Genomic DNA, 27,894 nt, shown 5'->3' on the forward strand with positions numbered 1-27,894 from the left:
AAAAAAAAAAAAAAAAAGAAAATAATAAAAATTGCACTTTGGGGGGGGGGCTTTAAAAAAAAAAAGAAAATAAACTATATATTAAAAATACACACGCAGCCGTTTGGTCTTCTTGGGAGGCGGAAAAGCTTATCGAGGGTGACAGCCCTGGGGGGGGTCTTCTATTTTGGGGTTGGGTTAGGATGGGTTTTTTTTCTTGGGTTTTGGGTTTGTTTTTTTTTTTTTTTTTTTTTTTTGGTGGTTTGGTGGTGAGGTGGGAACTCCCCGGGCTGGGGGGGCTGCGCTGGAAGGGGGGGGGCCCACGGCAGCGTGGAGCAGGGCAGGTGGGGGTTAACCCTGATTTGGGGGGTCCAGGGGGGGTGTTGTTAAGGGGGGGGGGGGGTAGCAGTCCCAGCCTGTCGCCGTGCCTCAGTTTCCCCAAATGGAGGACACCCCCCCCGCCCTTGCAAAATAATGCCAAAGGGGGGGTTCCCACCACCCCAACGGGGAACCTGGTGCCCCTGCCCAGTCTGCCCAGTCTGCCCAGTCCCCCCACGACCGGATCACGCCCCGCTGGGGCAGCTTGGCCCTGTTAAGCCGCTTGCGGGGGGCCGAGGCGCGAGGACCGGGGGGGGGGGGGGGGGGGGGGGGGCGCGGGGCCCTAATCCCGTTTGGGCACAGATTAGGGCCGGGGCAAACGCCAGCCCCCAGATGGCCGCGGTTTAAGGGGCCTGCGGGGACGGGGTTTGGGGTGTACACCCCCCCCCCCCCCCCCCCCATGAAGCCCCTGCCTCAAACAGGGAAACTGAGGCAGAGAGAGGGAGGCAGGTGGCACCGAGGTGGGACCCCCCCCCCCCCAATCCAGAGCCCTAAAAATCCCGCTGTCACCCCATCCCCGTGCAAGACCCCCCCCCCCCATCATCACTACCATCCCCAGGAGTGACCCCCCCCCCCAAAAAAAAAGGGCACGGCCAGTGTTAACGGATTAATTTGTGTCATAAGCTTCCTAGTTCTCGGGAGCGCGAAGAGCTTTGGGGGTTTTATCTCCCGGGATTTAGTGGCCGAGTCGTCTTTCTTAGCGAGACGCCCTAATGCCACTTAACACCTGGGAGCCGCGATTTTCATTAGGGGCGTCAGGGACAATTAGTAAGAAAATAATTAGGGCAGGGGCCTGCCGCTGGAGGGTTTAAGGCCCATATGTGCCTGGGCCTGGGGAGGGGGGGGGGGGAAACGATGAACGCCCCCCCCCCCCTCCATGGGTGACATGGCTGGCACGGCGCTGGCCCTGATGGGGGGACGTGGGGGGACACGGTCCCCTCCTGCGAAGGTGGGACCTGGGGGAGGTGGGGGGGGTCCCTGAGGGGGGGGGGGGTGTCCCCTATTGGGGCATGGGGGGGTGTTGGGGGGGGTGTCCGTCAGGGGGACGTGTACCCCAGGTTCTGGCCCCATCCCGGCACGTGGGGGTTCGTCGGTGATGGGGGGGGGGGGCCACGGACACGACGCCTTGGCAGTGGGGGGGGGACGTGGGGCAGGTGACATCCAGAACGTCCTTGAGCACGTCGTGCTTTTTTTTTTTTTTTTTGGGGGGGGGGGGAGGCCCATCTAGGCACACCCCCAGCCCCGAGCAGGGGGAGCTACAGGAACGGGGGCCGGGGCAGGAGGGGGCCGGGGCCGCGGGGAGCGGGGACCCGTCCCCAGCCCCAACGTGCCCGTTCGGGCAGGCAGCGGTGGGGGGCCGCGGGCAGGGCGAGGGGGGGCAGCACGGGCAGGGCGAGGGGGGGACCGGGGGGCACCGGGGGGCAGCAGGGGCAGCAGCAGCCGAGGCCGTACAGGGCGTAGGGGTGGTAGTAGCCGACGTTCACCCTGCGAGGGGAAACAGAGCACCCGGGTCAGCCCTGAGCCCCAAAACCCCCCCCCCACCACCACCACCCCCCCCAACCCCGCTCACCTGCGGACGCGCCGCCGGGCCCGCCGGCGATGGTAGTCGCCTTTGGCGAAATCCTCCAGGTTGGCGGGGTGGATGGCCCAGAAGTGGCCTTTGCCGTTGTCGCTGCGGCCGGCTTTGACGAAGCACTCGTTAAGGGAGAGGTTGTGGCGGACGCTGTTGCGCCAGCTCTTCTCCTGGGCCGAGAGGCACCGTCAGCCAGCCCGCGGCCCTGCCGCGCCAGCCCCACGCACCTCCGGGACGTCAGTAGGCACCAGAGTGAACGGTGCCCGATCCGCCTGGAGAAACCAGCCCCCCGACACCGCTTGAAACTGTCCCGAGATCCGGATGCCGGCACGACGCGTTTTCCCGGTGGATTGGGGTCAGAAGAGATGCGGTGAGTCAAGCCCAGCTCCGTCCCCCACCTGACACCAGCGCCCCGGGCTCAGCTCCCAGTTTGCCCACCCTAAACCACTAAAATCATACCTAAACCAGGGGGAAAAAAATCCCCCCCCCCCCAAATGGGTCTGCCCCTCACCTTGTTCTTGAAGTAGGGGTAGTTGTCCATGATCCACTGGTAGATGTCGGAGAGCAGCAGCTTCTTCTCCGGGGAGGAGAGGATGGCGGTGGAGATGAGGGCGATGTAGGACTGCGATGGCTTGTCCCCGGGCTCCGGCGGGGGCCGGGGGGCTGGCGGGGGGCTCCGGCCGGGGGGAGAGGGGCTGCGGGGTCCCCCGTCACCCCGCTCCGACAGCAGGTACTCGATGGTGAAGGAGGCCCCGGGTGGGCGCCGGCCCCCGGGCCCCGCGTCCCCCATGGTCCCCGAGCCGTCGCCAGCCGGAGGGGAGACCTCCTGGCCCGGCCCGGTAATTAGTGCAGATTACAGGGTTTGCTAATTGTGTTTTCACAAACGGGCTGCCTTCGCAAAGCAGGCTGTTTATCTGGCAAAGCCCCGGGTTTAGCGGGATTTGGACCTTTAAGCCTCATAAATAAAATGATTAATCCGCTGGAGGTGGAGGAATTCAAAGTGGCACCGAGGTGCCTGCGGGGACGGGGCCCTCGCGCCCACCTCGCTCTTGGGTCCGGCTGCCCCCCAATTCCCGGGGGGGACCCTCCTGCCCCAAGCACAGACACCCCCTCAACCTCCCCGGGCTCCTTTTGGGGTGAGCTCCCCGGAGCTCCCGGGGACCCCGGGGAGAAATCCCAACAAGCCGACACTGAATTAAATGTAAATCTTTCTTTTTATTTAACAAACACTATAATTTGAACTTTGAAGAATGTGTACTGAGGGAAAGAAAAATAATTTTCTTTTTGTTTTTTCTCTTCTCTTTACAAAAAAAGAAAAAAACAGGATATAAGAAAAAACATATGTACAGGAAGAGCTGGCCAACTCAAACAGAAAGCAGTAACAGAAGCATGATGTTTCCAAACAGTGGCTTGGCCTGGAAGATTTAAAAGCAATTAAATTAGAATACAAATATTAGAAAAAACTGGACTCTAAAGCTACTGTGCAGCCAGGGATGCGAGCCACAGAACTTTATACAGTAAAACTTAATTTTTGAGCTCTACCCAGGTTTTCTTTTGTTTTAATCCCCCTTCCCACCCCCCCCCCCTTTTAAACCTGAAAACATATTGCTTACACGCAAACAGAAAAAAAAAAGAGAAGAAAAAGAAAAGCTTATGTCATACAAATAAGAGTTTCTCTGTGGGAGCAAGACTGGAAACAGCGGAAGAGCAAGCGAGATGCAGCTGCCTCCCTGCCTGCTGCCCACTCCCCCCTGCCCACGGCTGCCGGCCGGGACACCCTCGCAAGATGCCTGGGGAGAAAGCGTGGGTTTTTTAATTTTGTTTTTTTTTTTAAACCCCCCCCACCCTTCGCCTTCAAGTTTTCATTTGCTAAGACAAAACAGAGATGGGCAGGAAGGGCTGGGAGCGACGGATGCTCCCTCTGCCAGCGTCTGCAGTCGGATGCGGAGCCGGGTGCCCTCCCGTGCTGGGCAGGGGATTCAGGGATCCTACACCACGCGCGGGAGAGACTGGGGAGAATTTGGAGAGGAAAACTCCAAATATGCCAGGTCGAAGCTTCCTGCTCAACAGCATTTAGAAGGTAATTCTTTGCTTTTGGGCAAGTCACTAACAAGGATTTAAAACAGTTCTGGGTGGACCTTGGTGGCTTTTCTGTTGACATGAGATCGGCCGTGCTTCGCTTTTTCCTCAAACGCACGACGAGCGCTTTGGAAAGCGCCGTGGCTTTGGTTCTGCCATTTCGCTGCCGTTGCCCCCCTGCCCCCTCCCCAAAAACGCCCCGACTGCCGGGAGGCGAGGGCAGAAGGGAGGCAGAAGGGTTTGGGGTGCCAGCAGGGCCATCCCTGCACTGGGCTCTGGCAGCACCCAGCGGCACCGAGCACCCCTTGCCCAGAGCTCGGGGGTCTCGGTCCAGCGCGGCCAGACGCTGCTCAGGGGGCCCCGGCTGCGGCAATGCCCCTCCCGTTGGGCATGGGGACATTGCTCCTGCTTGCTGCCCATCCCGTGGGCACGGCGAGGGGCAGAGGCACAGGCCAGCTTCCTTCCAACGTTTATTCTCATCTACGGACGAGAAAAGTCAGCGAGGTCCAAAGCAAAACAGAGTTCAGAGGCGTTAGTGGGAACAGCAGAGCTGCTTACGCAAAGTTAATTACAAAAATTCTCTAAGACAAAGTCAAAAAGGTTACCATTTGGAAACTCAAAAGCAACAACATTTTGCCATCAAGAGCATAGCAGTAGCTTTGGGTCTGGGACCAAAGTCTTGAACAGAGAAGTGGAAAAGTCCAGAGGCTGTTAACACGTGGTCGCAGGGCTCCACGCATCGTCCCTCGGCTCTGTCCTCAACACCCTGCCAACAGTGCCGCCAGCAGCGCCGGTGCCGGGCCGCACACTGGTTCGTGACTGAAAGAAACCTGAATTGGAGTTTACCGAGGTAGTTGGCTAGAAACTGAGATTCCCCCACCTGGCATTTTCTCGAAGGCCCAAGCATCCCTCGCCCCCCACCCCGCTCCTCCTCACGTGCCAGGTGTCCAGCTGTCCTGCAGGTCACTGCCACCGCCTCCAGAAACAAAGCCTTCTCAAAGAAAAGGGAATGCGCAGCCCTTTTAAGTCTTCAAAAACACCAAGTTATTGCACTTCAAAAATACAACAGATTTGTGGTTCGAGCCCTCCCCACCCTCCCCATGGCTTCTGCTCAACTAAAACGATTCACTACGCACAATTTCTACATTACCTTCGGATTAGGTTAAAAGATTCAAAACGTGTCTCTTTACATGAGGTGCAGAGCTGCTGGAGCTCCTATCTAGAACAGTGCGATTCCAATCGTACATCTCTTCCCTTTCACCCCGTGCCCCCCATCCCCACCCCTAAAAATCCCCTCTATGCTTGCTGGGTTATACAAACCTCCCTCACCCCCCCCCCCATCTCCTGTCCCTCTCCCCGCTCCCCCCCCCTCCCCGCCCCGGACTCACACGTCCAGCAAAAACTTTTAGATTAATTAAGGAATGGTTATTTAACAAGACAATAAAAATGCACACAGCTTTGGAGATGCACGGGAGTTAGATGTCCTGTGGATCTGCAGGTGAACTCCACCGATTCAAACCGTCCTGGTGAAGGGCAGCAGAGACCAGCGAGCTGTGGATTCTGACTGCCTGGCTTAAGACACTTTCCTTACTTCAGGCTCCAGTTCAGGGTCAGGCTTTGAGTGGGGTCGTCTTCCAACCAAGAAGCAGCTCAATGGTTTGTTTTTCTTTTGTGTTTTTTGTTTTTTTTTTTCTCTTTTTTTCTTTTTCTCTTGTTTTAATGATTAATTTGGAATAGGAAAGTCAAAGGAGATCAGGGAGGAAGGGAGATGAGGTGGGAGAAGACAGTCTCCCCCTCCTCCAGTTTAATAAGCACCAGAGTATTCAAGTCTGTCCATTCTGAGATTCAGAGCTGCTTCCGCAGTCAGCAGGCAGAAACTAAACCTTTCTCATAAGAGCAGCGTCGTTTTGGTTGGGGTCCCTCATCATCGTCGTCATCCTCCTCATCTTCTTCCTCCTCTTCCTCCGATGATGAGCTGTCCAGTGTTAAATCCACAACGTCAGCAGTGGCCTTGCCATTCTCACCGTTACCGTTAGGAGTGGGCAACAGCCCGTTCACATCTGAAGAACCTGAAAGGAGTGGGGAAAGAGAGGACTAATTAAGACACTTCATGCCCAGTTTAGGGACGCTACGATACTCTTGGTCTCTCATGGCTGTGTGGTACTTGGAACAGAATAGTTCAGTCGGAAGGGACCTAACGATCATCTAGTCCAACTGCCCGACCGCTTCAGGGCTGACCAAAAGTTAAAGAATGTTCTTAAGGGCATTGTCCAAATGCCTCTTAAACACTGACAGGCTTGGGGCATCGACCACCTCTCGAGGAAGCCTGCTCCAGTGTTTGACCACCCTCTTGACATGGGGAAGCATTTCTTTACCAAGTCTACAAGGCAAAGGGGTGCATGAAACAAACTCCGTTCAAGCAGCTGCCTAAAAACTGAGCCGATGCCACAAACCTGACGCTCTCTCTGGGGTCAGAACTTGCTACAGTGCCCAACGGCACCTGCCTGAGAACCGGGAACTGGCTCGGCCAAAGCAAGAAGCTACGCAACAACACTGCCAACCCCGTCCATAGACGTCACCACTGCGAGAGGGCCTGGCCTTGTGCGGACTGCCCAACAGACAGCCCTTCCAGTCAAAATCCTCTTTTCCCACAAAAGTAGTACAGTGCCGTTCCAGGCTGGTCTTGTCAATGACATTTCAGGGGTTGTTGCAGAAGTGAATGTACTGACAAACTCGTTCGATGCCATTCTGGCAACCACCCAGCTTTGCCGAATAACCCCATTTGGGCTGGGCCCTCCTCCGCAGGGATGCGATGCACCCTGGCGATGCTGTTCATTTCTGGAGAGGCTGAAAATGAAGGGCCTATCCAGAGGAAGCTCTCCGAGAGCCAAACTCACGTTAAGGTATCACAGCTTTTCCCAAGGCAGCTGGGAAACTCTAGTTTTGCAATTTGTGCATGTTTCTTACAGTAATTTGAAGTCTTTAGCCCCAGAGATACTCACCTAGAACTAATATTGGACACTGAGGGCTGCAGCTCCGCTCTTTCTCAGCTCTGATGGGACACCAGGAGCCATCCACCAGGTACTCTATTTCATCTGCATCTTCACATTCTGTCAGAATCTTTGACAGGAGCCTGGACAGGAGAAAAGATGCCATCTATTAAGCTCGAGGCAATCAGAGAATGCATTTAGTGATGGGCCATCAACCTGGATATTCACCTTAAACAGCCCTAAATTTAAAAGAAATTTGGTTTTAGCAGAAGGCTGCCAAACAGATAGCCCTTTCAGTCAAGGGCTTGTCTTATTTTCCATAAAACAAGCACAGGTTCTGACATTGCAAGCCATCCCCGTCCTTTCTGACAACGTACCTAAACCATGAACTAACATTTTAATTATGTGCAATTAGAAGACAGTCTTGCCTCTTCACCCAGTTTCCCAGGTCTGTGGTACTGCTTCCAGACAGACATCTGATGCCCCATCTAGAGCTATGTCAGGGCTGGTGCAGGTACACATTCACACCAGGGCGTTAGCAAAAGACAAAATATCCTATGACATTAAGAAATAAGCAATCCAACAAGCAGCACTTCACTTCCTTCCTAGTTCTGTTTCTCAAAGCCTCCATAGCAGCCACCAAAACAATATATGCAGCCTCCTGCAACAGAAAAAAACCCCATGCTCAACCACTGAAAATAGACCCAGTGTAGATACCTCAATGTCAGCCATCTCTCATTGCAGAGACACTAACCAGAACAAGACCCTGACTCTGGCTCATGGTGCCTCAGGAACTGGGGACTTGCTTTATTCTGCTATGCCCTGCCACTTGCCTGGGATGTTTATTTGGATACGCTATTGGAACCACCGTTCTGCAAGGCCTTATTGACTTCTGGATTTGAGCTTTTCCTTTCAGTATAAAGGAGAACTAATAGCAAAGATCTTACAAGCTCAAGATAACTATTCGTGGCACTCTAGTGGGAGAAAGTTTCTGCTTTCTCCCAGCTCAAGTAGGAAAGGTGTTTCCACAGACGCTCCTGTCATCCAGCAGAGCAACCACCAAGGCTGCAATTCCAAAAAAGCTGTCAGGGCCCAGAGGATCTTAGACTTGACCAACCAACTACCTCCTCAGGAGCCTACGCCCCTTTTTTGACTAGCAACATCCAGCTGTGACTGCCAGGTTCCCTCCAGCTTACTTTCAGGGAGGTCTGAAGACCACCTTCATCCAACAGAACTGGCACTGAAACCCAGTCTTGAGCACTGCAGAGCAGGGACAAAGAAATCTGCTGAGCCTTCACCAGTGATGACCTCCTCCTCCTCATCCAGGAGGAGCATGTGCAGTGCTGACCTGTGGAGGTTCCACAGTCCAACCCCTTGTACCTTCCCCTTCAGTCTCAGCAGCCTTGTTAGAGATCTCGAAGGAACTGGATTTTCCTGTCAGTGTTGGCCAGAGGACAAAGCAAACAGGTTATCTATGCCTAGGCTGCTTCAGACAGTCTAAAAAGCCACAACTCCTGGATCAAATCAGTACCTATGAAGGCAGCAATGCTCAGAATATTATCAGCCTGGCCCTGGGAATATACCACCCAGGCAGAGACTCGTCTGCTCACTTCACTGCCTTGTGTGCCAAGGGAGCTGGATGCACCTGAACAATTTCTCTAAACTCTTCCTCCTTTTGAGGGAACCTGCATTAGAGGCCAATTATACAAGCCATGAGGGTGGAGATCATTTTCCAGAAGCCAACAACCATGCATCTTGCTCCACCAGTCCTCAGGGTTGCTCTCAGCTTGGCTAGCACCACTAAAGATGTCAGTGGTCCCAGCCCATAAAAAAGGCTCCCTGCATTTTGAGGCAACAAAGCTTCTTCTGGGGGGTGGGTGGAGATTACCGTTGGCATTAATTCACTCCTTGTTTCTTCCTTTACTCTTGGACAAAAGCCAGGCAATTTATTGTGCTCTTCTCTAGAGATAGCCTCTGGAACCCATATTTTGGGAGCTGACAAGCATCATCGCCAGCTTTCTGACTTGCCTCAGGTGGCCCCTGCTGTCAGCCTAGCTCGTTCTGCAGTTCGCATATAGGACTCCGTCTGCCAGGTCTGCAACGAGGAGAGGGAGATCTCCTGTATTTTAGAGTAATCCTCTTGGCACACAGCTGCATTTTCAAGCTTTCCAGTATCAAACCTCACTCAGACATATGAGCATCACCTCCAAAGTGTTCTCGTACTGCTGAACTGTAGCACTCCAGCTCTCCTAGCTTATGGTGAGCGCTCTGCTCTTCTCTTTGGTAAAAAGACAGAACAAGCTAACTCTAGTCCAGAGATACGGGAAACACCATTCCCATATGGACTAAAAACCAGATGACAAGTTGAGTGCCAAGTCTAAAGCAACCTTTCCCCAATTCACGGCTGGAGAACTCTTGGCAGGGCTCGGGGGATGCATATCTTGCCTCACCATTTTCCAAATGCTGTTTGGAACTTACTTTGCTTTAATTCCCTCCTGTGCTTTTACAGTACTACTTCAGCTATGCCACATTCAAAATGAGACAGTAGAAAAAAAACATCCCTCATGCAGAAGAGACAGGGGCTGCTTCACTGGGAACACTGAGAATGGGGATGCTGGCATGGTTCTGTCCTTCTAGCCCACTACGGGGCAGGCAGCAGCCCCAGGACAGCAGCCAGACCCAAATGCATGGCTGGAGCAAAACTCTGGTCTGCCCTTCACAAATCCACTCTAAAAGTGCTGTGCCAAAAGCCGGTTCCCTCCCAACATATACTCCATTTGCCTGACAAGTACACTGGTGTCCCCTTGCACACCAAGGGGGCTGGTGACCCCCAGCAGGGAGCCCCTGGGGCCCCCTGAGCATCCCAAGGTCCTGCTGCACAGGCTCAGCCTGCTAGCAGGGATCAGCCACCACTGGGTGTCCCCAGGGGAACCAGGGTGGGAGGCCCAGGGAGCCCCAGCTGGATCCACAAAACATCCAGCCTGGACAATATATCCAAAGGATTTCAATTCTGTCCCTCCAGTGTATCTGAACCTGCTGCTTTTTTCCCCTATAGGCATGCAAAACACATAAATAGTCTCTACTGAGGCATCCCTTCCCTTTCCAAATACTACATTTGTAGCTGTCGCAGGGGCTATATGTTGCACGATGTTTGGTTTAAGAGCTGGCAGAGAAGATCCCCCAATCACATTTACAGCATGCCAAGAACTGCTTGTGAGCTGATGAGCACCCCACACCAACAAGAAAACAAGAAGATGCTTCCTATCAAAAATCACCTTATCGGGTGCTTATAAAGTGGTTTATTCCATGCAGCATGGTATCAGGCAACCAAGGCGGCTAGTTGTGCGGGTTCATCAGCCTGATGAAAAGAGTGAAGCAGTAAACGCTTGATTCTCAAAACGCTTTAGTGTAATCCAAAAATTAAGAATGGCAGACAAACAGTCAAGTCTTGCTCTAACATACCAAGACAATTAAGTCAGAATATTATGCACCAGCAGAATAAGCTTCCAACTTTGTTTTGAGGTGAACTTCAATCAGATGCACAGACCAAAAGACAAGATGCCACACTCAGCAGAGAAAAGAAAGGGGTTGAGGACAGAGAAGTGTAGGTACTCACCCATCAATTATGAGCTGGTCATAGGGTGCTGGTTTGTCACACACAGGGCACATCCATGTGGGCTTTTTCTCATTCATCTGTAGGTAGAAGACTGCATCAAAGCACTGCAGATGTGCACAGGTCTCCGCCCGGCACGGGACAGACAGCCGCATCTTCACTAGCTGTTGAACCAAAAAGCAGATGATCAGCAATAAAACCCACCCAAGCCATCACCAGACAGTTCTCCTCCTAAGCAAAAAGGTTCGTTAGTTTGCAAAGGTGGTCTGACAGTAGAATAGGGTTTCTTGACGAAAACAGACTAAAATACATTGCAAAGGCTTACCGGACAGATAAGAGAGACGCGAACACCTGTAGTGGCAATTTCACTGTCTGGATCCAAGCGTAGCTTCTCTTTTACTGCAGTAAGAGTAGAAAGCACAAAATTTAACAGATGCAAACTTAAACCTTGGAAACAACGTGTAGCACAGGTCAAGCAGCTCACCAACAGCCCTTGGCTGTACACGAGTCATTTCCCCCACAGATGACAACCTCTGCCAGTCAGGGACAGAGGACATAGGAGACAGAAAGCTGTGGTATTGGACCAGGCTTGCGCAACCTGCAGAACTCAGTAGAGACGCTGCTTGGCTAGCCGAAAACCTTGCGCATGATGAGACAGTTCATGGTCTACAGGCCAGCTGAAGTATTTATTGGCTGAGGAAGCTCACTTTTTCTTACAGATCCCCCTTCCCAACGACCCAGGTCTCCCAGCCAAACAGCACATGCTGCCTCTCCTCCAGGAAGACCAAATGAAGGAGCTGGGATGGACATAGGTGTTGGGATGAGGGCAACCGCCTGCACGCTATCTGCTAGCTACGCTGTTAATGCTCTCTTAGCGACCCTTCCACCTCTTATTTACAAACTACAGGCTGGGCGGCTGGGGTACACAGAGGAAATGACACTGCTGACCAGCTTTTTCATGTTAATATTATACCAAGGCAGCCAAGTGGGAGTTAACTTTGTCCCACTTCGGAGAGGACTAAGACACCCACATACCTGGACTTCCCGCAGGGAGGGAAAGAGCGGACGGACAGAGCTCTAGCACATGGCAAGACTTCTGGAACGAAGTCAGTTTAGGCTTATCTGGTCATTAGCATAAGCACGATGGATTTTATTCCCTTCTGAGATCGGTGGCAATAGGACAGGGTTAACTGCCTCCCCCTGCCCCTTGAAATTCAGACAAAGTCCCCCCAGAAGCGAGCAAACATGGGATACAGTCAAATTGACAGGAAACCACATCTCATCATTTCCTCATCAAATAAACAAGCCTCCTCTTAGGGCTACTGGGCTGTAACTCTTCATCTTATATGCCGGCCAGCTCATTTATTCCAGCAGCCCGTTTCACAGGAACCACAAACAGACCCAGAGGTACCAGGGCAGACAGCTCAAAGAGCAAGGCAGCCATGCAAAAACAGTCACAAGCAGCGATCCAGCACATATTTGGAAAGAATCAGGCATTAGGAAAGGAGGTAGAGAATCCTGCCACCACTGCTGCATCCTGAAAGGAAAACCCAGAGGAGCTGCAGGCAAATCAAAAAGAGCAGCAGACATGCAGGTCCCGCACGTGCAGGTCCCGCATCAAGGTGCGGAATCAACACACAAAATTAGCTTTAAACTACGACACAACTCCTAAAGAGTAGCTGCTGCTAATGCTGCTGTCTAAAAAGGCCTTTGACACTTCCATCACCATTTTTCTTTGGAGCAAGTCAACCATTTATTTTGACCTTTTCAGATCATAACAAGATGTCTCCAGACAATGAGGCTACATGCAGTTTTGCAACACACAGCTCTAATTAGAGAGTGACTTCTCAGATGTGAAATTCCCACGAGATTACAAGATTTGGTGTTGTTTTCTTCACATTAGGAGACTTTTCATCCAAGCTTAATTTTTTGTAAAGTTCTTTGTAAGACCATTCTCTGTGCATCAATTACTATGATACATGGGAAGGAGAAATGGGCATTTTCGAGGACCTCCTGATTAGAATCAAGCTGTCTTAAGACTGCTTTTGGATCCACAGCCATGTATGTAAGCATCTCTGTTTCCAGACAATGTTCCTATACTAAAGACAACAGAAGCATAAGCAAAGGAAGATGAGTCAGCCCCGAGATGCAACTGAAGTCAAAGGGTAGCTTTAGTGAGTACTGAGGGATATTGCAATGAACATGATACGGAATTATTTGCAGAACAGACCAGAGCTACAAAAGCAAAGTTTACAAGCTACTTGTGCTTGCCAGTTTCAGATGTCCAAACAACTTCCAAGCAGTAACAAGCCAAAGGAACTGAAAGAAGACAACGTTCCTATTTGCTTAAATTTAAGGTCACCAAATGCAACTCATCCCTGCCCCGAAGTCCAGCCAAAGCTGTTAGTTGTGTAACTCAGTAGAACTGGAGGCACACACTTGTTACTGAGTAGAAATGGCAAGAAACCTGCTTTCAGAACCTCTGCCTGTCACTCAGATTAAGAGTCCATCCTGCAAGTGCTTGCTTGAAAGGGAACAGCACATACTGCTGAGCTGGGTTTCAAGAAGTGCCAGAGAAGAACGTGAGGATCCTACGCAGTTTAGGGCAACTCAAAAGCCAGCTTCTGCTCAATTCATTTAAGGTTCTGGTGAACCGCAAAAAAGGGAGCACAGCCAGTGCCTTGGGCTTCTGAGAGTGGTGGATGTCTAACAAATGGGAATTTCCATTTCTTATGTCAATAGATAAGTGCTGGCTGTCAGAGCGGTCTAATATGATCAAGACTGCCATGGACACTATTTGGTGTGGCACACAGATACAGATTCAGCATCTGCTGCAGAAATGCTGCACTTAACATGAAGATCAGAAGTTTGGCTGAAGCAGCAGTGTGTCCCACAATGTGCTTTAGGCATCTGAAGACTGGACATGCCCAAAATCATCATCTCCTCTGTGAACTACCATCTATCTTCAAGATTATGTTTCTCATACTCGGTAAGAGTTGTCCACAATCTGAATAGTGTGTTTTAAAAACCATCACGATCCACGGTGTTAGTTCTCCCATGCAGAACAAATAGCGAGACTGCTCTCCCCAATAACATTAAATAACTGGAAATCCTCCAGACTCTTGTGAGCTGCAAGTCAGATTCTGCCTTGGAAAGGTAACTTCCCCTCATTTTCAGTAATGTTTTGCATTTGCCTCATACCATGATGATTTACCTGAGTGGTCTAGGATAAGCATCTCTCGGGATCATCTCTTCTCTGAAGCTCTCAACGCATATGAAAGTGCTGGTGGTGAAATCCCACTGCCAGCCCCTAGGATTCACGGGGCGTTAGGGCAGCAGGACATTTTCACCAGGATCCCTTGCTCCAGAAATCTCCTTTGGAAATAGTGCGGGTCAAGGCCGAGGTGCTGTGGTAATGTTCGTCAGCTCATAATTACTCAGGTGAAGGCATGAAGCCATTCGCGTCAGAACGACACTGGCCCTCAGCGGCACTCACCACGATACGACCTGGGGACAAATTCTAAATCCAACTAAAGTGATGCAGAGCTTCTGCAGACCCATGAGAAACGCACGCTGCAGAAGTGCTGCACTTACACACAGATTTGGGGCAATTTCACACGACTGACATACAGCTTAGCAAGTCTGTTCAATTAAAAATTGGTTTTTTACAACTGGAGGAAAGAAATTGTATAAAACTTGGCAGCTGTTTCCAAGCATGTTTCTAGTAGCCTGGCTGTTAGGAATGCTGCAGTCTGACAGGCATACAGCAGACCTCCCCGAGCCACCGCATAAGCAGACATACTCACCAAGTGCTTTGCAGAGTTCTGGATGTTTGATCCCAATGGTTTTCAACCTCTGCAGCAGCTCTGCTGAGGTCATCTGCCGCACTAAGTACAGCCCCACGGAATAGCTCTAATGAGAGAAGGAAGGGACAGAATGAGCAAGGCTGCTCTTCTGCACTCGTTTATGCAGTTCTGTCCAATTTCCTTTGGCACATACCTTCCCATAATTCCCCCAGGTAACGGTGATGCGATTGGTCGCTGCAGACAAGTACATGAGATGGGTGAGGTTGATGGGACGACAGGGCCTTTTAGGTTCCACTCCAGGTTTGTTTGATGGATAGTAGCCCTAAGGCAGAAAGATTATATACTTTTTTTTTTTTTTTTTTTTTTACTCAAGATGTTTCTACATGGGTACATCTATTCATCAGCTTCGCTAAATTCTACTCACCCACAGTTTTCAAGGAGGGGGGTAGAAGGTAGCTGAACAGTCAGACCAAGCACAAAGTAAAAAGGATCGAGCCTTTTTGCAAGAACAGTTTATTAACAACATAGATAATCCATTAGAAAATTAGCTTTAAACTAAGCAGTGCACTTTTATACTCTGGCTTCTTGTCTGCATTCATCACGAAACCAATTTCATTCTAAATCACACAAATCCTTCCAAAGTTGCAATGTCACACCTCCTGGCCGAGCTGACTTACCGGCACTGAGCAGTAACTATGATTCACTTTCACTGCAATGTTCGGAGGGTACTGATCCTCCTGAGGAGAACTAGTGTCTGTGTAACAGATTCTGTAAAGAAACAACACGTCTCTCAATATCCCCATGCTGTTTGCATGTTCAAAGCTCTCTGCACATCAACAGCTACCAGCAGCCAACCATCACCACACCAACCCATGCTCCCTCATCTGGCCAAAGCAAAGCCAATTCCACTCGGCTCTCCCAGATCGGATCCGGGCTTGACATCTGGGCAGCAAAATCTGACACGCTGCTGTTTTCTACTGCAGCACTAACTCAAGCAGTACACGTAGGAAGAGGTTAGAAAGTAGAGTTTAAGATGCTTGCATTAGGCATGTGAACAACCAACTTCTCAAAGTTATCTTTGTAGCCATGAAAACCACACTGAAAGTTAATATATTTTGGTAGTGCATTCCCTCCTCCCCTGTTGTGCACCTGATGTTAAATCAACCCCATGCTCAGACATACCTTAGCACAACCTGAACCGATTTCACACCAGGTTGCAACTCCCTAGTAAATTAAAGAAGAAACAGAAACTTCAGATTAATTATGTAAAAACACTAAAAACCAAAAACACCACCACAACAAAAAAAACAACCAAAAACCCAGAACAACCAAAAATCAGCTGTCACTTTTGCCAGACTCGGGACTTTTAGGTCTTTTTTTTTTTAATAGACCCTTAAAGAATTACTTTACAGAATTTTATTTAAATTGTACAATTCCCCCTGCAAATATCAGTGGTCCTGTAATTATTTTTTTTCCTAATGCATCATCCTATAGCCTTTCTCTGGGTTTTCAAAACTGTAAAGGTGTTGGGTGAAAGATATCAATTTGTCTGGCATCCTTTTGATGATTTGTAAGCATTCACAAAAACTAGGTTTTAAGGTCAGGTCTACCTGACAGCATTCTTTCAAGACTCTCTTTGTTCAATTATTCAGCTAAAGCTGTTCATGCAAACCAAGGAACCAAGTATTATGGCACCAGCAGAACAACTGTTAATATTGCTAACTTCAGGAGTGCTATTCGTAACAGGATTTCAGCTGCTATCAGGAAAGCAACATATCCCAGAACAAGGGCATTTTATTAGTAGTCTTTATACACAGGCACAAAACATACTCTAATTTATGCATTAGGTAAGATCCCCAAATTAGTCTTGGTTTGCCTCTGAAAGTGTTTTGCATTCCAATTCAGTGTTTTACTAAAAATGTTTTGATTTTGGGGGTGGAAGGGATGGACCCTCAGTTCAGCTGACAGACAAGAGCTGATGTGGCAGTTTTAGATCTGGGGGAGACACATCTGGATACCACCCACAAGCAGTGGAAGATGATGGACCTGTGCTGAGTGATCATTCTAGGCTCTCACCGAACCCCTGCTATGAAATATTTAAGCTGTGTTACTGATACTGAATGTCTTCTCACAAATCTGAATACATGGAGAAAAGACCACCAAGAATCAGCTACAACATGTGTAGTCTTTTATCACCCTTAAAGACTTCCGTGGTATATCATTTCCTTTCTTTAAGTCTTCAGACAGCTTCCCCTGTACTGCTTCTGTTGACCTACTGGGATCACAACAGTAATCAAGCACTGGATATTCAAGAAACATCATCTTTCTTCGACTCTATGATAACAGTATGATTTTACCATAAAGAGAAATATTTAAAGGTTTTGCGCTTGGTTTTGGAGGACCTCTTCTGCATCATTGTCCTCTCATGGCAGCAAGGACCAAGGGAGCAGGTCAGCAAAAGAGGAAGCCTTACTGCCTGCACTGACATTTCTTAGGCATTTCATTGTTTGAATCAAAAACTGCATCATGACAGAGGTCAGGGTAAATCCTAATTGGTGCAAGATGTTTTCTTTTGCAGTTACTATAGCATCCTTTACAACGAGGAAGCTTTCTTTCAGATGCAAACAGCATTACACGTATAGCTTTTGAACTTTTGATGCAAAGAAAAATCCACAAATGAATTCACTACACAAGCTCAACAAGAGAATTTAGGTCATCAACAATTACATACCACTTTTCCTGCCCAAATGTACTATTCAAAAGCAAGATTAGAGGAGCAGAAGTGAAACTTAGGGACTTAAATGAGTAAAATTGCACCTCCCACCTCCCCCAGCTATTTGCTTTACATGAGAAGTAGCCTGTCTGTTAATGTTCTCAAACAAACTTTTTCCTTGCAGATTACAAAGGCTTCCACAGAGAGGGAACACACAGGAATTATACAGCTACATTTTCTTGAACTGTTAATACACAACAAGAAATACCTGGAATTTCTGATCAACTCCACTTGTCTTGGTGTTAATGCAAAAATGCATGGACTTTCCTGAAGCTTCTCATTATTCTGTGGAACTGAAGAGGAAAAAAAAAAAAAAAAAAAAAAAGACTGACATCAAACTGATAATATCTAGCTCTTCTTACATTGCTAAGCACAAGGTGATTTTTTTATGTTCTGAGCTATGTTTATTTTTAAGTCTTGTTTCCTGCCATACAGCTGCACAAGAACTCCAATCATCATGCATTTTGGTAAATCTACTGTTGATTACAGCTTTGCTCATTTATTGCTTGCTTGTTTTGCTAGTTAGCACACTAATAGTACACAGTGGATTTGGACCTGCTTTTTTTTTTTTATTTTTCCTCCCTTCAAATAATCAATGAGCCAACAACTGTGTGTTCATATAAGAACAAACCATAAGTGGCATCACAGTGTGGAGACTAGAACTCGAAGAAGCGTAAGAAGAGACCTATGCATGACATGAAAGCATGAAACCACCAGACTGATCAGACTGATTCTGGAAAAGAAAGGAAACAACAACAACAAAAAGATCAGCTTAGATAATAAAAAAGCATCACAAAAAACATGAGAGAAAACATGACTTACAAACACATGACCTTGAGGGTGCATTTATAGGTAGGGTGTTACAGCACTCCACTTTCAGACACACTTAACTGAGAACCCAGATTAATTGGCCTTTTATCCATTCACAATTTTAAGATCAAATGCATTTAACACAGTTAAAATGAAGCTTGAGGTGTGGAAAACTTATGTTATGACTTCCGCTTAGTACCTTTTATTAAATTCAAACACGCTAAATTTTATTGTCAGTATACGTTGCCAACTGAAGTCGAGGGCCTGAGCTGGTGAAAGTCACAGGATAAATACAAAGAACAGGAAGTGATAAAATAGCTTTTTTTTTCTTTTTTAGCAGGAATAGGATTTTTTCTTTGCATCACTTCAACTGCTTGTTTATTCAAAGCCAACATACCAGAATTTGAGAAGTAGGAAAGTGTGCTTTACTGTCTATGAGTAAGATGAGATGAAGGAAGAGTAAAACCTCAGCAGCTCTAAGATCTTGGAAGACAAGGTGACAGTCTGATTCACTGACTATGGATACTTCCCTTTGGTAATTCAGCTTTAAAAATGCAAAAAGGGCTTTCAGAAATAAAAAAAATAAAAATCAAGGTATCTTTATGGACTTCTAATTTAATTCCAGTTTCCATCCAAATGTCTCTTAATCAAAACAACCATTGGGAAGTAAAGCATTCCATAAGGACTGTTATTTTTAAAAAGTGATGAACGATAAGAACAACAAAAAAATAATTTTAATATTGTTGCTTGAATAACTGTCTATAGACATGCTGTCCTCCTGATTGTTGAGCTACACAAAGACAAAGCAAATCTGATTAGGAAAACTGAGTTGTTCATGTTTTATTTTGCATTTATCAGCTTGTCCTTCTTTTACAAAAAGAGCGCCTAGCTGCTGAAAGCAGGCTGCCAGCAGCATTGACTGGCGCCATTGGAGGATGCCATCAGAGACAGAAGTCAAACCCTGTGAAGTATCCAACAAATTTGCTATCACCTCTTCAGCAAAATATTCTAGCATTAAAACCAGCACACTATTGAATTTCAAAACAGGTCATTTTCTCACTCCTGTAACACACCACATCATTGCTGACAACACCAGAAGCGAGTGCCACTCCGGGGCTGAGGCTGAAAGACCACCGCTACCACGAACGGGATACGATGGTGAGTTTGCACAGCAGTCCTAGCTGCGAAGGACCAGGTACCGATGGGCTACGCAGTTTGACTGTGCAACCATGGGTGCAGGAAAACAAAAGATTAGTCAGGTACCTACGTTTCTCTACAGCTACTTGGTTAACAACTCTCCTCTTTTTGCGTGAAGTAAGAGAAATGAGAAGCAGCAGCACATGCTCCCCACTTTCTTTATTCCTCACTGTGAAAGACCCTTCTCCAGGCAAGAATTTGAGGGGTACTTCTCAACTGTGCTCACAGAAAGCTGCTGGAGAGTCACACAAAGCATTCCAGTTACCTGAACAAAAACCAGCTGAAGGGAAAACAAAAATCAAAAAGATGTGGACTCAGGATGTGTCCATGCACACCTTGTCGCCAACAGCAATCAGAACTGGGTGCTTCGGAGAAAAGTGCAAGAGAACATTCCCCAAAAGACTGAAAGAAAAACCTCTCCGAGACAGACCTGTGTAAAGACCCAATTCTTCTTCAAAATCTTAATGCTGGAAAATAAGCCCAAACTCCAGGATGTACACTTTTAGGGTACCTAATCGGTTATTAATTTCTCTGCTGAGCAGCCAGAAAAAAAATTCTGTTTTTTAAAGCTAAATATTTTACGATAACTGAGTTTCATCCTTTTTCCAGGACAGATGCCTTAGCACACAACTCAGCTCCTTGACTTGTAAAACGGCTGCTGGGATCAATTTATTTTAACAGTTGACAATAGCAGGAAATCAATTTTTAAGACTGAGCTCAATCAGCAATCCTCAGAATGAGTCAAGACATAAAACTTCCAAAACCCAAAAGAACTTGGCAAACCATATTCAAGACTTTAGCCCAACGTAATTGCAATGGATTCCCATTCTGGGAAGCCAACCTCATCTGCAGCTCTCTATCTGGCAGGCTAGACCATGCCATGCAAAATAAGGACTACACTGATTTCAGAGTTTTAGGGTTTCCCTGCACCAAGGGTTTGTTTGGGGTTTTTTTGTTTTGGTATTTGTTTTTGGTTTTTTTTTTTTTAAAACATAACATTCCTCACTATTATACTTATTGGTCAAACCTGCTAAAGACATCAAATACCCCCAGGAAAGAGAGATCATATTGTCATCACTGTGGCTGGAGAACCCAAAGGCAGATCAGCCCGAGATGAGCTGCTGGCAGGAGGCTTCTGTAGGGCTGAGGAGCTTGTTGTGAGACCTCATTCAGATCCCAGCTGCTCCAGAACAGCCCACCTCAGGGCACAATACAATATATAGGCCGGGTTTTTTTTTTTTTCCTCCTTGGCTATTGGAACTACTCTGACTAGACTAAAGAGCAGTTGTGTTCGTGTGTGCCTGGGGAGATGGGGCAAGCTGACTCTAAGGCATCTTATTTTTGTAAGCGGAGGAAGCACTCATTTTAACGCATACCACAGTTTGTTTAGGTGAATACAGCAACAGTGTGAGCGTGTGCTTTTGCTAGGATTCCTTGGAGATCACTCAATGCAGTGGTGTTTGCTCTTCAGTCAGGGGAAGGCAGTTGCCTTTGCCACAAAATCAGTGGCCCTGTTTACAGCAACTGAGTCCAGCTTCAGAGGAGGGGGCTGGAGCAGCAGTTTTACTACTTACACATGAGAGAAGAGCAACGCCACCACTGCAAGGCAGGTATTATCAAAGGGAAAAAACCCAAACAAATCCTGTTTACACTGACAGTGGCAGGACCTCCCAGCCTACATGGCCTTCTGCTCCTACAGCTGCACCGCAAGATCTCCTTTGGCATGCCTCCAGGAGAAGACCAGAAGCCTCAGTATCTACAGTGAGTACAGGCTGTCACAGCTAACATTCAGAACAAAAAAAAAAAAAAAATTCAGAATTCCTTACAGCACATCATTACTGTCAAAAACTATATTCACACTGTTTTACCCAAAAAGGTGCCAGAGGATAAGTACACTTATCAGCAAGGTGCTCAGACACCACAGAGCTCACATAAATACTCTGCTTGTTAGCTACTTAAAATACAATGCAGGAAAGACATTAGTATTCATTCCCTCTAAAAGGTATCTGATCAATCTTAATTTTAAGCCTTATCTACCCAAGAGAATTGCGGTGATTTCAGTAAATTAGAAGAATTCTTTCATGTTGACATCCTTAGACCAAACCAGAAAGCTGCGGCAGAAGCTGTTTTAACATAGATAACTCAGATGCTAAATTCAATACTTAAATTGACTGAAATTGTGTGTGCAGTTACCAAATATGAGATATTAGCTGGTTCGCAATGCACCTAATTTATCTGCTTTTGGCTGAAGCCACCTTTGTCTACAAGTATAATAGTAATTTGATAGCTCTTCAGGGAATCTGCTTGCCTACAGACCAAATTAGGCATCGCCCACCTCACCTTTGATCTCAAGGCAATCATCTCAAAGAGGCAAGAGAGCTTTTTCATTAATAAAGATGCTTCCAATTGAAGTTCGGAACATATAAATTAAGCTTCCCCTACTCCCACCATGGCTATATGCTTAAAATACCTCTTTTGTAGCTTAGGGAAACGGGGTACTACAACAGCAGCTGGGTGTTTCTAAATGGATCTGAGATCTTAAATCTATTTCAGGTACTTCCACGTTAAAAGTTTCTGAGGTTGACAAGGAACTTATGCTTGGTCCAGACACAGAATGGGAAATCTGGGCAACAAAGCATGAACTGGTACAGCTTCCATATGGAAAACCACTCCATTTTCCTCTGAGCTCTTTGTTTTATCATCCTTCCGCACTAAGCAGAGCTCCATGCAAGTGTAACTTATAACGTCAAAGTTATTCCAGCACCCGGCTGTTCCAGGTGGCAATGGGGAGCAGCCGATATCCATGCAGTGTTGAAATAACCCCAGTTTTACAGAGAAACAAATGCTTCTTTATTCACATTGGCAGAGGCAGAAGGAATTATAGTCGCAGGTCACCAGGTTGGGAAAATTAAACAAGTGTCTAGAAGACATTGTTAGCTTCTGAACAGCTGACTGGGACAATGAAGACTGAACATCTGTTCATACCCAGCTACTCACCACCAATCCCCCACTGTTAAGGGGAAAACACTCTCACCAAAAGGGAAAATTAGTTAAATATGCTTTAAGGAACAAGCTGACCCGAGGGAGGTGTCAGCTAACAGAGGTGAGATACTAAATTTAATGAGACCTCGGTTCTGATCTGATGTAGAAGATTTAATGTCAACTTTTAACAAAATCTGTTAATCACAGTAAGTATATCCAGGCTCTTCTCCTATCTCTGGACATTTCCACCTCTTGAAAATTTTTTTCCTTCAAAAGACTACATTTGCGTTCCTGACCAACAAATGCCGCCCCACATTTAAGACTGAACTAACCCATGCCCCAAATAGCATTTAAAAATATTTTAGCTTTACAGTGGCACCCACCCCTTGACTGTTTAAATGGTCACAGCATTAACATATTTAACGCCTCCAAATTAAGATGAAAATTACAGATATAAAATCTGATGAATTAGTCCTTTTTTTTTTTGCACCTGCACAATCATATCTTCATCTGTCTTTTTTTTCCCCTCCAATCCACATGCACATCAAGCGTTTTTTCAGCAAAGACAGACCAGCTTCCCAAGTTCTAGGTTCATTTAGTAGTGAAGCCTGGTATTACCACATTGACTTTGAGACACTGCAGTTCAGCAGACTACAATGGTATTTCTCCTCTGTATATACTGTCTTTGCTACAAGAACATTATATTTAACATAAGTGACAACACTATTTGTTTCTCAGAATTAAAATAATGGGAAAAAAAAAAATAAAAAAAAAATCAGACTCCTAGGCCCAGGGTGGGAAAAAGCACTTCATCCAGTTTTCCTAGTTGCCCCTCAAAATACACAGCATCATGCACAAATAAGTGTGACAAGCACAAAAGAAGAGTCAGAAATACTGTTTGATGTGTGTACCACCCTCTTTCATCTATAGGAGGCTTTAGGTCAGGTATTTTAAGCACTGAAATTAATGTAGAATATGCCAGCATACTTGCTTAGCACAGGTGCAACACCAACACAGAAAGATTTTCATCAATATACTGCCAAATTATGAAGATAGAAGACAGACTATGATTCACAGCAAAAGACTGCAATGTGCAACACAGCAGCATTTCCAACGAAGGATATAAAAGCTACAGCCAAACAAGACAGGCTTTCAAATTACATCTCAAAGTGACCACATTCCTGTTCTAAGGCAATGGAAAAAACCCAGATATAAATATTCTTCTCTAAACTTTAAATATAAGGGGAGAGAAGGGCATCCACCACCACATTAATCAATCTCTCCTCTGTCACATGACATTACAGATCCTTGAAAACACTGTCACCTTTTTGACACTTAAACCTGTTCCACTTTTCTCTCCCAGACCAAGCCCATCATACAGGCACCAGCATATTGAAAACTCACCTAATTCTGTTGGCTTCAGCAGTTCATCCAGGGTTGTATAGAAGGGAAGTTTCACCAGCCGAACTTCAGGCTTCGCAACTTTGGGTGGCAACCTTCCCAGTCCGTTAAGGTATTTCCCATAGAGAGCAGGATAGTCAATATTAGTAGTGGAGATAGAAGTCCGAGCAACGGTGCTCCCGCGGTCATACGATGAATGTATGGAGAGTGCCTCGGGAGACCGATGCTGCTGTGGCTGAGGCTGCGCGACTTCAGAGCTCTTCTTGGCGTAGCGAGTCTCATAGAGCTCCTTAATTTTCTTGAAAACTTCAGGGCTGCAGTCAAATTGGACCAATTGCAATGCTCTGGTGACTAGTTCATGTTTAAGTCCGCTCTTACTCCTGCCAACAAAACCCAGCAACATCTGAAGATCTGAGACTCGGAAACTCATCACCATGTTCTAGGGGATAAAAAATTAAAAACGTTCTTACAGTTATAAAAAGGCAAAGTGTCAGTTCTCACTATACTCTATAACTGGAATCCAAAATAGTAAAAATATCCCTTAGAAGACAGACACCAAACCTTCTGTTCAAATCAGCCGTTACTCACCTGATTAGCATCCCATTTTCTTAGGTACTTGTTTGAGCAACACAAATACAGAGGAGATCATCAATTGAAATATCACCAAAATCAGAGAAACAACAGGATAGTCATCAAATCACTCAAAAATCATTTGTGATAAATGCTCAGCATCCTCAAGACAGGTCGACTGGAAGCAGGAGTGACCACAAAGGAAAACGTCTCAAACAGCACGCCCCACACGTCAAAGAGCACATTAACTCCTTTTAGCACAGAGGCTCAAATCATCCAAACTTCCCAGGCACCTTTGGGTAAGGGAGCTACATTAAAAACTTCATATAAATGGTATTAGCATAAGGCAAAGGAAGGAAATTACAGTCAACTTGAAGGCAGATGACATTTAAGTGAACCGGGGCCACCAATTCTTTCATACTCTATTTCAGTGCTGTATATTATCTGTATGCGAAAAAAACCCCTCCAGAATCCTTCCTACGTATATAGGATCTTTAAAAAAAAACATGTGTTTTAGACTACGGCAAGGTATTAAAAGACTATTAGAGAGAGCAATATGTTCCCATGAGAACAATGCCTCCAAACTCTATTTGGGTGCTTTGCCAAGCACTCCCCCATGCTCACAGCCAGTAGCTGCCTTTGCTGTTGCACTAGTATTATCAATTTCAGTGTTTTGATAAGCAGTAAAAAACTATCTCCGTCTTCAAAAATTTACTCTCTTGCTGCTGCGGAAACTCAGAAGGCCCATAACTGTCGGCAGATTCAAAGACCATACTATACTATACTATACAGCAACTTTCCATGAGACTAAGAACTAGAAATTATTTCTGTTAAAACTACAGCTAGAGTCTGGTCAGATTGATGTTTCAGTTCTCTCTCATGACAAAGCAGCCTTACAAGTGCACAAGACAAGCTTATCAAGTACATGCTTTTGAAAATTCAAGCTGCCCTGAAAATATACTTGATAGATACCCACACATATTCACTCAATATCCTTCCTGGTTTGTGGAAAACACAGGAGCTCAAGAAACCCCAGCTGTCCCACAGTTTAAAAAAACAGAGGAAGAGATCCAGCAGGTCTCTTTTCCCCAATCTATACTCCACTCTTGTTTGAGGATTAAATTAGGAAAAAAAAAAAAAAAAAATGCAAGGCATAGAAGTCAGATTTCTGTGGAAGTTAATAGTAGCCTTGTAATTCCCTGGAATAAAACAGCTATGGATTTATTTATTTATTTTAAATTAAGAAAGCTACTATTGACTCCAGAAACATTTAAACAGCCACTTTTGCACGCGTGGGAATTAGACTATAGAGAAAGTACCATTTATTTTCTCTTTTTTCATGAAATCTGTCATTTAATCTGGAAGCCCAAAAGGTGCTGCACAAACATCACTGTAGTTAAAATTTTTGGCAGTCATGATGTGTCCCAAAATACCTTTGATGAGAGGAAAAGGCAGATAACTTTAAAGAGGAGAGAAAGGATGTTTAATTGCCAAAAAGTCAGGATTCAAGAGATCTGGATTCATATTGCTGCTTCACTAGATACTACCTGTGTGATCTTGGAGAAATCTAATTTCCGCGTTTCAGTTTTCTTCAACTACAAAATGGAGAGCGTATTGTCCTCTCCGAGGCACTTTGAGGATAAACAGCATACTTGCAAAGATAAACACATCAAGGCAGTGACGCACATCAACAGCGCAGTACCAGGGAAGTCACAGGAGCACAGCAGACAGGTATTCTCCTGCACTCACTGCTCCTACACCACCAGTCACTTGGGACTGTCGGTGCGTAAAGCAGAGTTTGAACTGACAGTCTTCTGCAGTTTGCATTCAGAAAGATTTAAGATCCAGAAGGATGACCAGATTTGAGCAGTAACAGAAGAACAAGCTTCAGACAAAGAAAACCTGTCACTGAGGCTTGGACCTGCACGACAGTATGAGCAGTAGAGAGATCACATTAACTCCTGAGATTGTTAACGCTAAGGTCTATTCCTCCCCCCAAGGAAGCCTCGCGTGTGAGTGGCAAGGAGCCCGTCAAACACCCACTACGGGGGCAACCACAACACCTTGGAAGCACACCTCCTCCCCAGAGTCCTGGGCTCAGCTCACAACACCGAGAGGCCCAACAGCAGGGAGAGTGCAATGTCTCCTAAAACAAGCCTCTTCCAAATCTTATTTTTGCAGCCATCTAGCCACATCCTCACTGATGAGCTGATCCTGCAGGCACTAAACATTTTCCACCCGATGGCATTGCTCAGTAAGCACCCTCAGCACCAGCTTCCCCATGACGCTGTTGGGTAAAGCCCACTCAAGTGCCACCGGCTGGTCCTCTGCGCTGCCACGCACCAGCCGTGGGACATGGAGAAGTCACGGCTCCCAGAGAGGTGCCAGTGAACGGGAACCCAGCGGGAAAAGGGGAAACCCACAGCAGAGCAGGGACCCTTTCCCCCAGAATGCCCGATAGGATGCATAAGACACCTTGGAAGCACAACGCAACTTCGGGCACGTTTGTTGGGAAGACATTTCACCTCACCCCACTGCGGAGGAGCCTCAGAGGCCGCCCCAAGCCTCCCCACCACGGAGAGCCGGGGGCTCTGCCCCAATACCCCCCAGCGCCGGGCACTGCTCGTCCCACCGCCATTCCCGCCCCCGGCCCCAGCCACGGCGAGATGGGCAAAGCCAGGCCGGGGCCGCTGCCATGTCTCCCGAGCCCTCCGCCCGCCGGGCCCGGCTGGACAGCTCCGCTCCACGCCCCACCGGCCGCGGCCCCAAACCGGTCAGGGAGCCCAGGGCAGGCCGCGGAGAGCAAGCCGGGCACCGGGCACGACCGGCCCGGAGTTCCGCGGGGAACGGGGCGAGGAGCCCGGGGAGCAGGGAAAGGGACCCCGCCGGGCGGCTGGCGGGGGGGAAACACCTGCGCTAATTAATCACTGGGAATTAACTGCGGGGGAGGCCGGGGCCCGGCCCGGCGGCCCAAGGGGCAGGCCCAGGGGCGGGCGGCTCCCCGGGGCTGGGAGCCGGGCCGAGCCAGGCCCGGGGTCCGGCGGGGGCTACGGACAGGCCCGGAGGCCGGGGCGGGGCAGCCCCTGAGGTAAAAAAAAAAAAAGGGGGGGAGGAGGGGGGTCCCGGGGCGCCGCCCCCCCGGCTCTCACGGCCGGGGCCAGGGCCGAGGCCGTGCCGTTCGCGGTCCAGCCCACTGGGAGCTCGCCCGGCCCGACCCGGGCCGCGCCGGTGGGGTGGGGGGCACAGCTCACTCACTTTCGCCTCCACCAGCTCCGCCGCCATCTTGGCCTCCAGCGTCCACCGCGCCGGGAGCCGCCGCCGAGTCACGTGACGCCTAGCTACAGCGGGGGAGGGGCCGCGAGGGCCGCGAGCTGCCCAATCCCCGCGCGCCCTCTTCTCCCCGCGGGCCGCGGCCTCGCCGCGCAGGCGCAGTAACCCCGCCCCGCCCGGCACCGCCTTCCCGGATGGCTTAAAGGGACAGCGCCCCGCCAACCGGGGGGGGGAAGATGGGAATGGCGACCCTGGGGCTGTACCCCACAGGAACGGGGGCTGGAGACACACACTCCCCCCCGTCAGCGAGCAAGAGTTTGAGAACGAGCGGGCAGGTGCCAGCGCAGCCCCCCCCCCCCCCAAGAGTGATAAGTGGTGCCCCCAAAATGGCGGCAGGTGGATGGCCCAGACCAGGCCAGGCCTCTCTATGCCCGGTGTCGGCCTGGTTCAGCCCCGGGGCCCGGTGGGCTTGT

General features: G+C 48.1%; 2 protein-coding genes and 1 long non-coding RNA gene across 4 annotated transcripts; all 3 read right to left on the minus strand.

Moving 5' to 3' along the window:
• Positions 1-1,315: 1,315 nt before the first annotated feature.
• LOC115349317 (forkhead box protein L2-like) lies at positions 1,316-2,840 on the minus strand. Its single transcript, XM_030033429.2, has 3 exons — positions 2,442-2,840; positions 1,928-2,100; positions 1,316-1,842 (listed from the first exon to the last, which is right to left on the minus strand). The coding sequence occupies exons 1-3, from the start codon at positions 2,718-2,720 to the stop codon at positions 1,614-1,616; spliced, it is 681 nt and encodes a 226-aa protein (XP_029889289.1). The 5' UTR covers positions 2,721-2,840; the 3' UTR covers positions 1,316-1,613.
• A 285-nt stretch (positions 2,841-3,125) lies between these two features.
• LOC121233689 lies at positions 3,126-5,322 on the minus strand. Its single transcript, XR_005933651.1, has 2 exons — positions 4,615-5,322; positions 3,126-3,345 (listed from the first exon to the last, which is right to left on the minus strand). It is a non-coding gene; the product is annotated as an uncharacterized LOC121233689 (long non-coding RNA).
• Positions 5,323-5,701: 379 nt separating this feature from the next.
• Positions 5,702-27,537, minus strand: PIAS4 (protein inhibitor of activated STAT 4). Of its 2 annotated transcripts, XM_041127699.1 has the most exons (12): positions 27,407-27,474; positions 24,170-24,233; positions 23,585-24,020; positions 17,400-17,484; positions 15,601-15,642; positions 15,096-15,186; positions 14,612-14,740; positions 14,419-14,524; positions 10,938-11,011; positions 10,616-10,776; positions 7,012-7,142; positions 5,702-6,078 (listed from the first exon to the last, which is right to left on the minus strand). In XM_041127699.1, exons 3-12 carry the CDS (start codon positions 24,015-24,017, stop codon positions 5,873-5,875), a joined length of 1,458 nt encoding a protein of 485 aa, XP_040983633.1. In that variant the 5' UTR covers positions 24,018-24,020; positions 24,170-24,233; positions 27,407-27,474; the 3' UTR covers positions 5,702-5,872. The 2 variants fall into 2 exon arrangements, with proteins under 2 accessions (XP_040983633.1, XP_029889226.1); XM_030033366.2 differs by lacking the exon at positions 24,170-24,233 and having other exon boundaries at positions 27,407-27,537.
• Between the last annotated feature and the right edge of the window lie 357 nt (positions 27,538-27,894).

This window comes from Aquila chrysaetos, chromosome 12 (assembly GCF_900496995.4).
Source record: "Aquila chrysaetos chrysaetos chromosome 12, bAquChr1.4, whole genome shotgun sequence".
Taxonomy (NCBI): Eukaryota; Metazoa; Chordata; class Aves; order Accipitriformes; family Accipitridae; genus Aquila; species Aquila chrysaetos.

What these genes read in the sequence shown, in the direction of transcription:
- LOC115349317 (XM_030033429.2), bottom strand. Translation starts at nt 2,720, where the DNA reads ATGGGGGACGCGGGGCCCGGGGGCCGGCGCCCACCCGGGGCCTCCTTC. An exon ending in ACCCCTACTTCAAGAACAAG is followed by an intron (nt 2,101 to 2,441) that starts GTGAGGGGCAGA and finishes CTCTCGGCCCAG; the next exon opens with GAGAAGAGCTGGCGCAACAG. An exon ending in GCCCGGCGGCGCGTCCGCAG is followed by an intron (nt 1,843 to 1,927) that starts GTGAGCGGGGTT and finishes TTCCCCTCGCAG; the next exon opens with GGTGAACGTCGGCTACTACC.
- PIAS4 (XM_030033366.2), bottom strand. Translation starts at nt 27,433, where the DNA reads ATGGCGGCGGAGCTGGTGGAGGCGAAA. An exon ending in CGGAGCTGGTGGAGGCGAAA is followed by an intron (nt 24,021 to 27,406) that starts GTGAGTGAGCTG and finishes TTTATCCCCTAG; the next exon opens with AACATGGTGATGAGTTTCCG. An exon ending in ATAGTTACTGCTCAGTGCCG is followed by an intron (nt 14,741 to 15,095) that starts GTAAGTCAGCTC and finishes TTTCTGCCTTAG; the next exon opens with GGCTACTATCCATCAAACAA.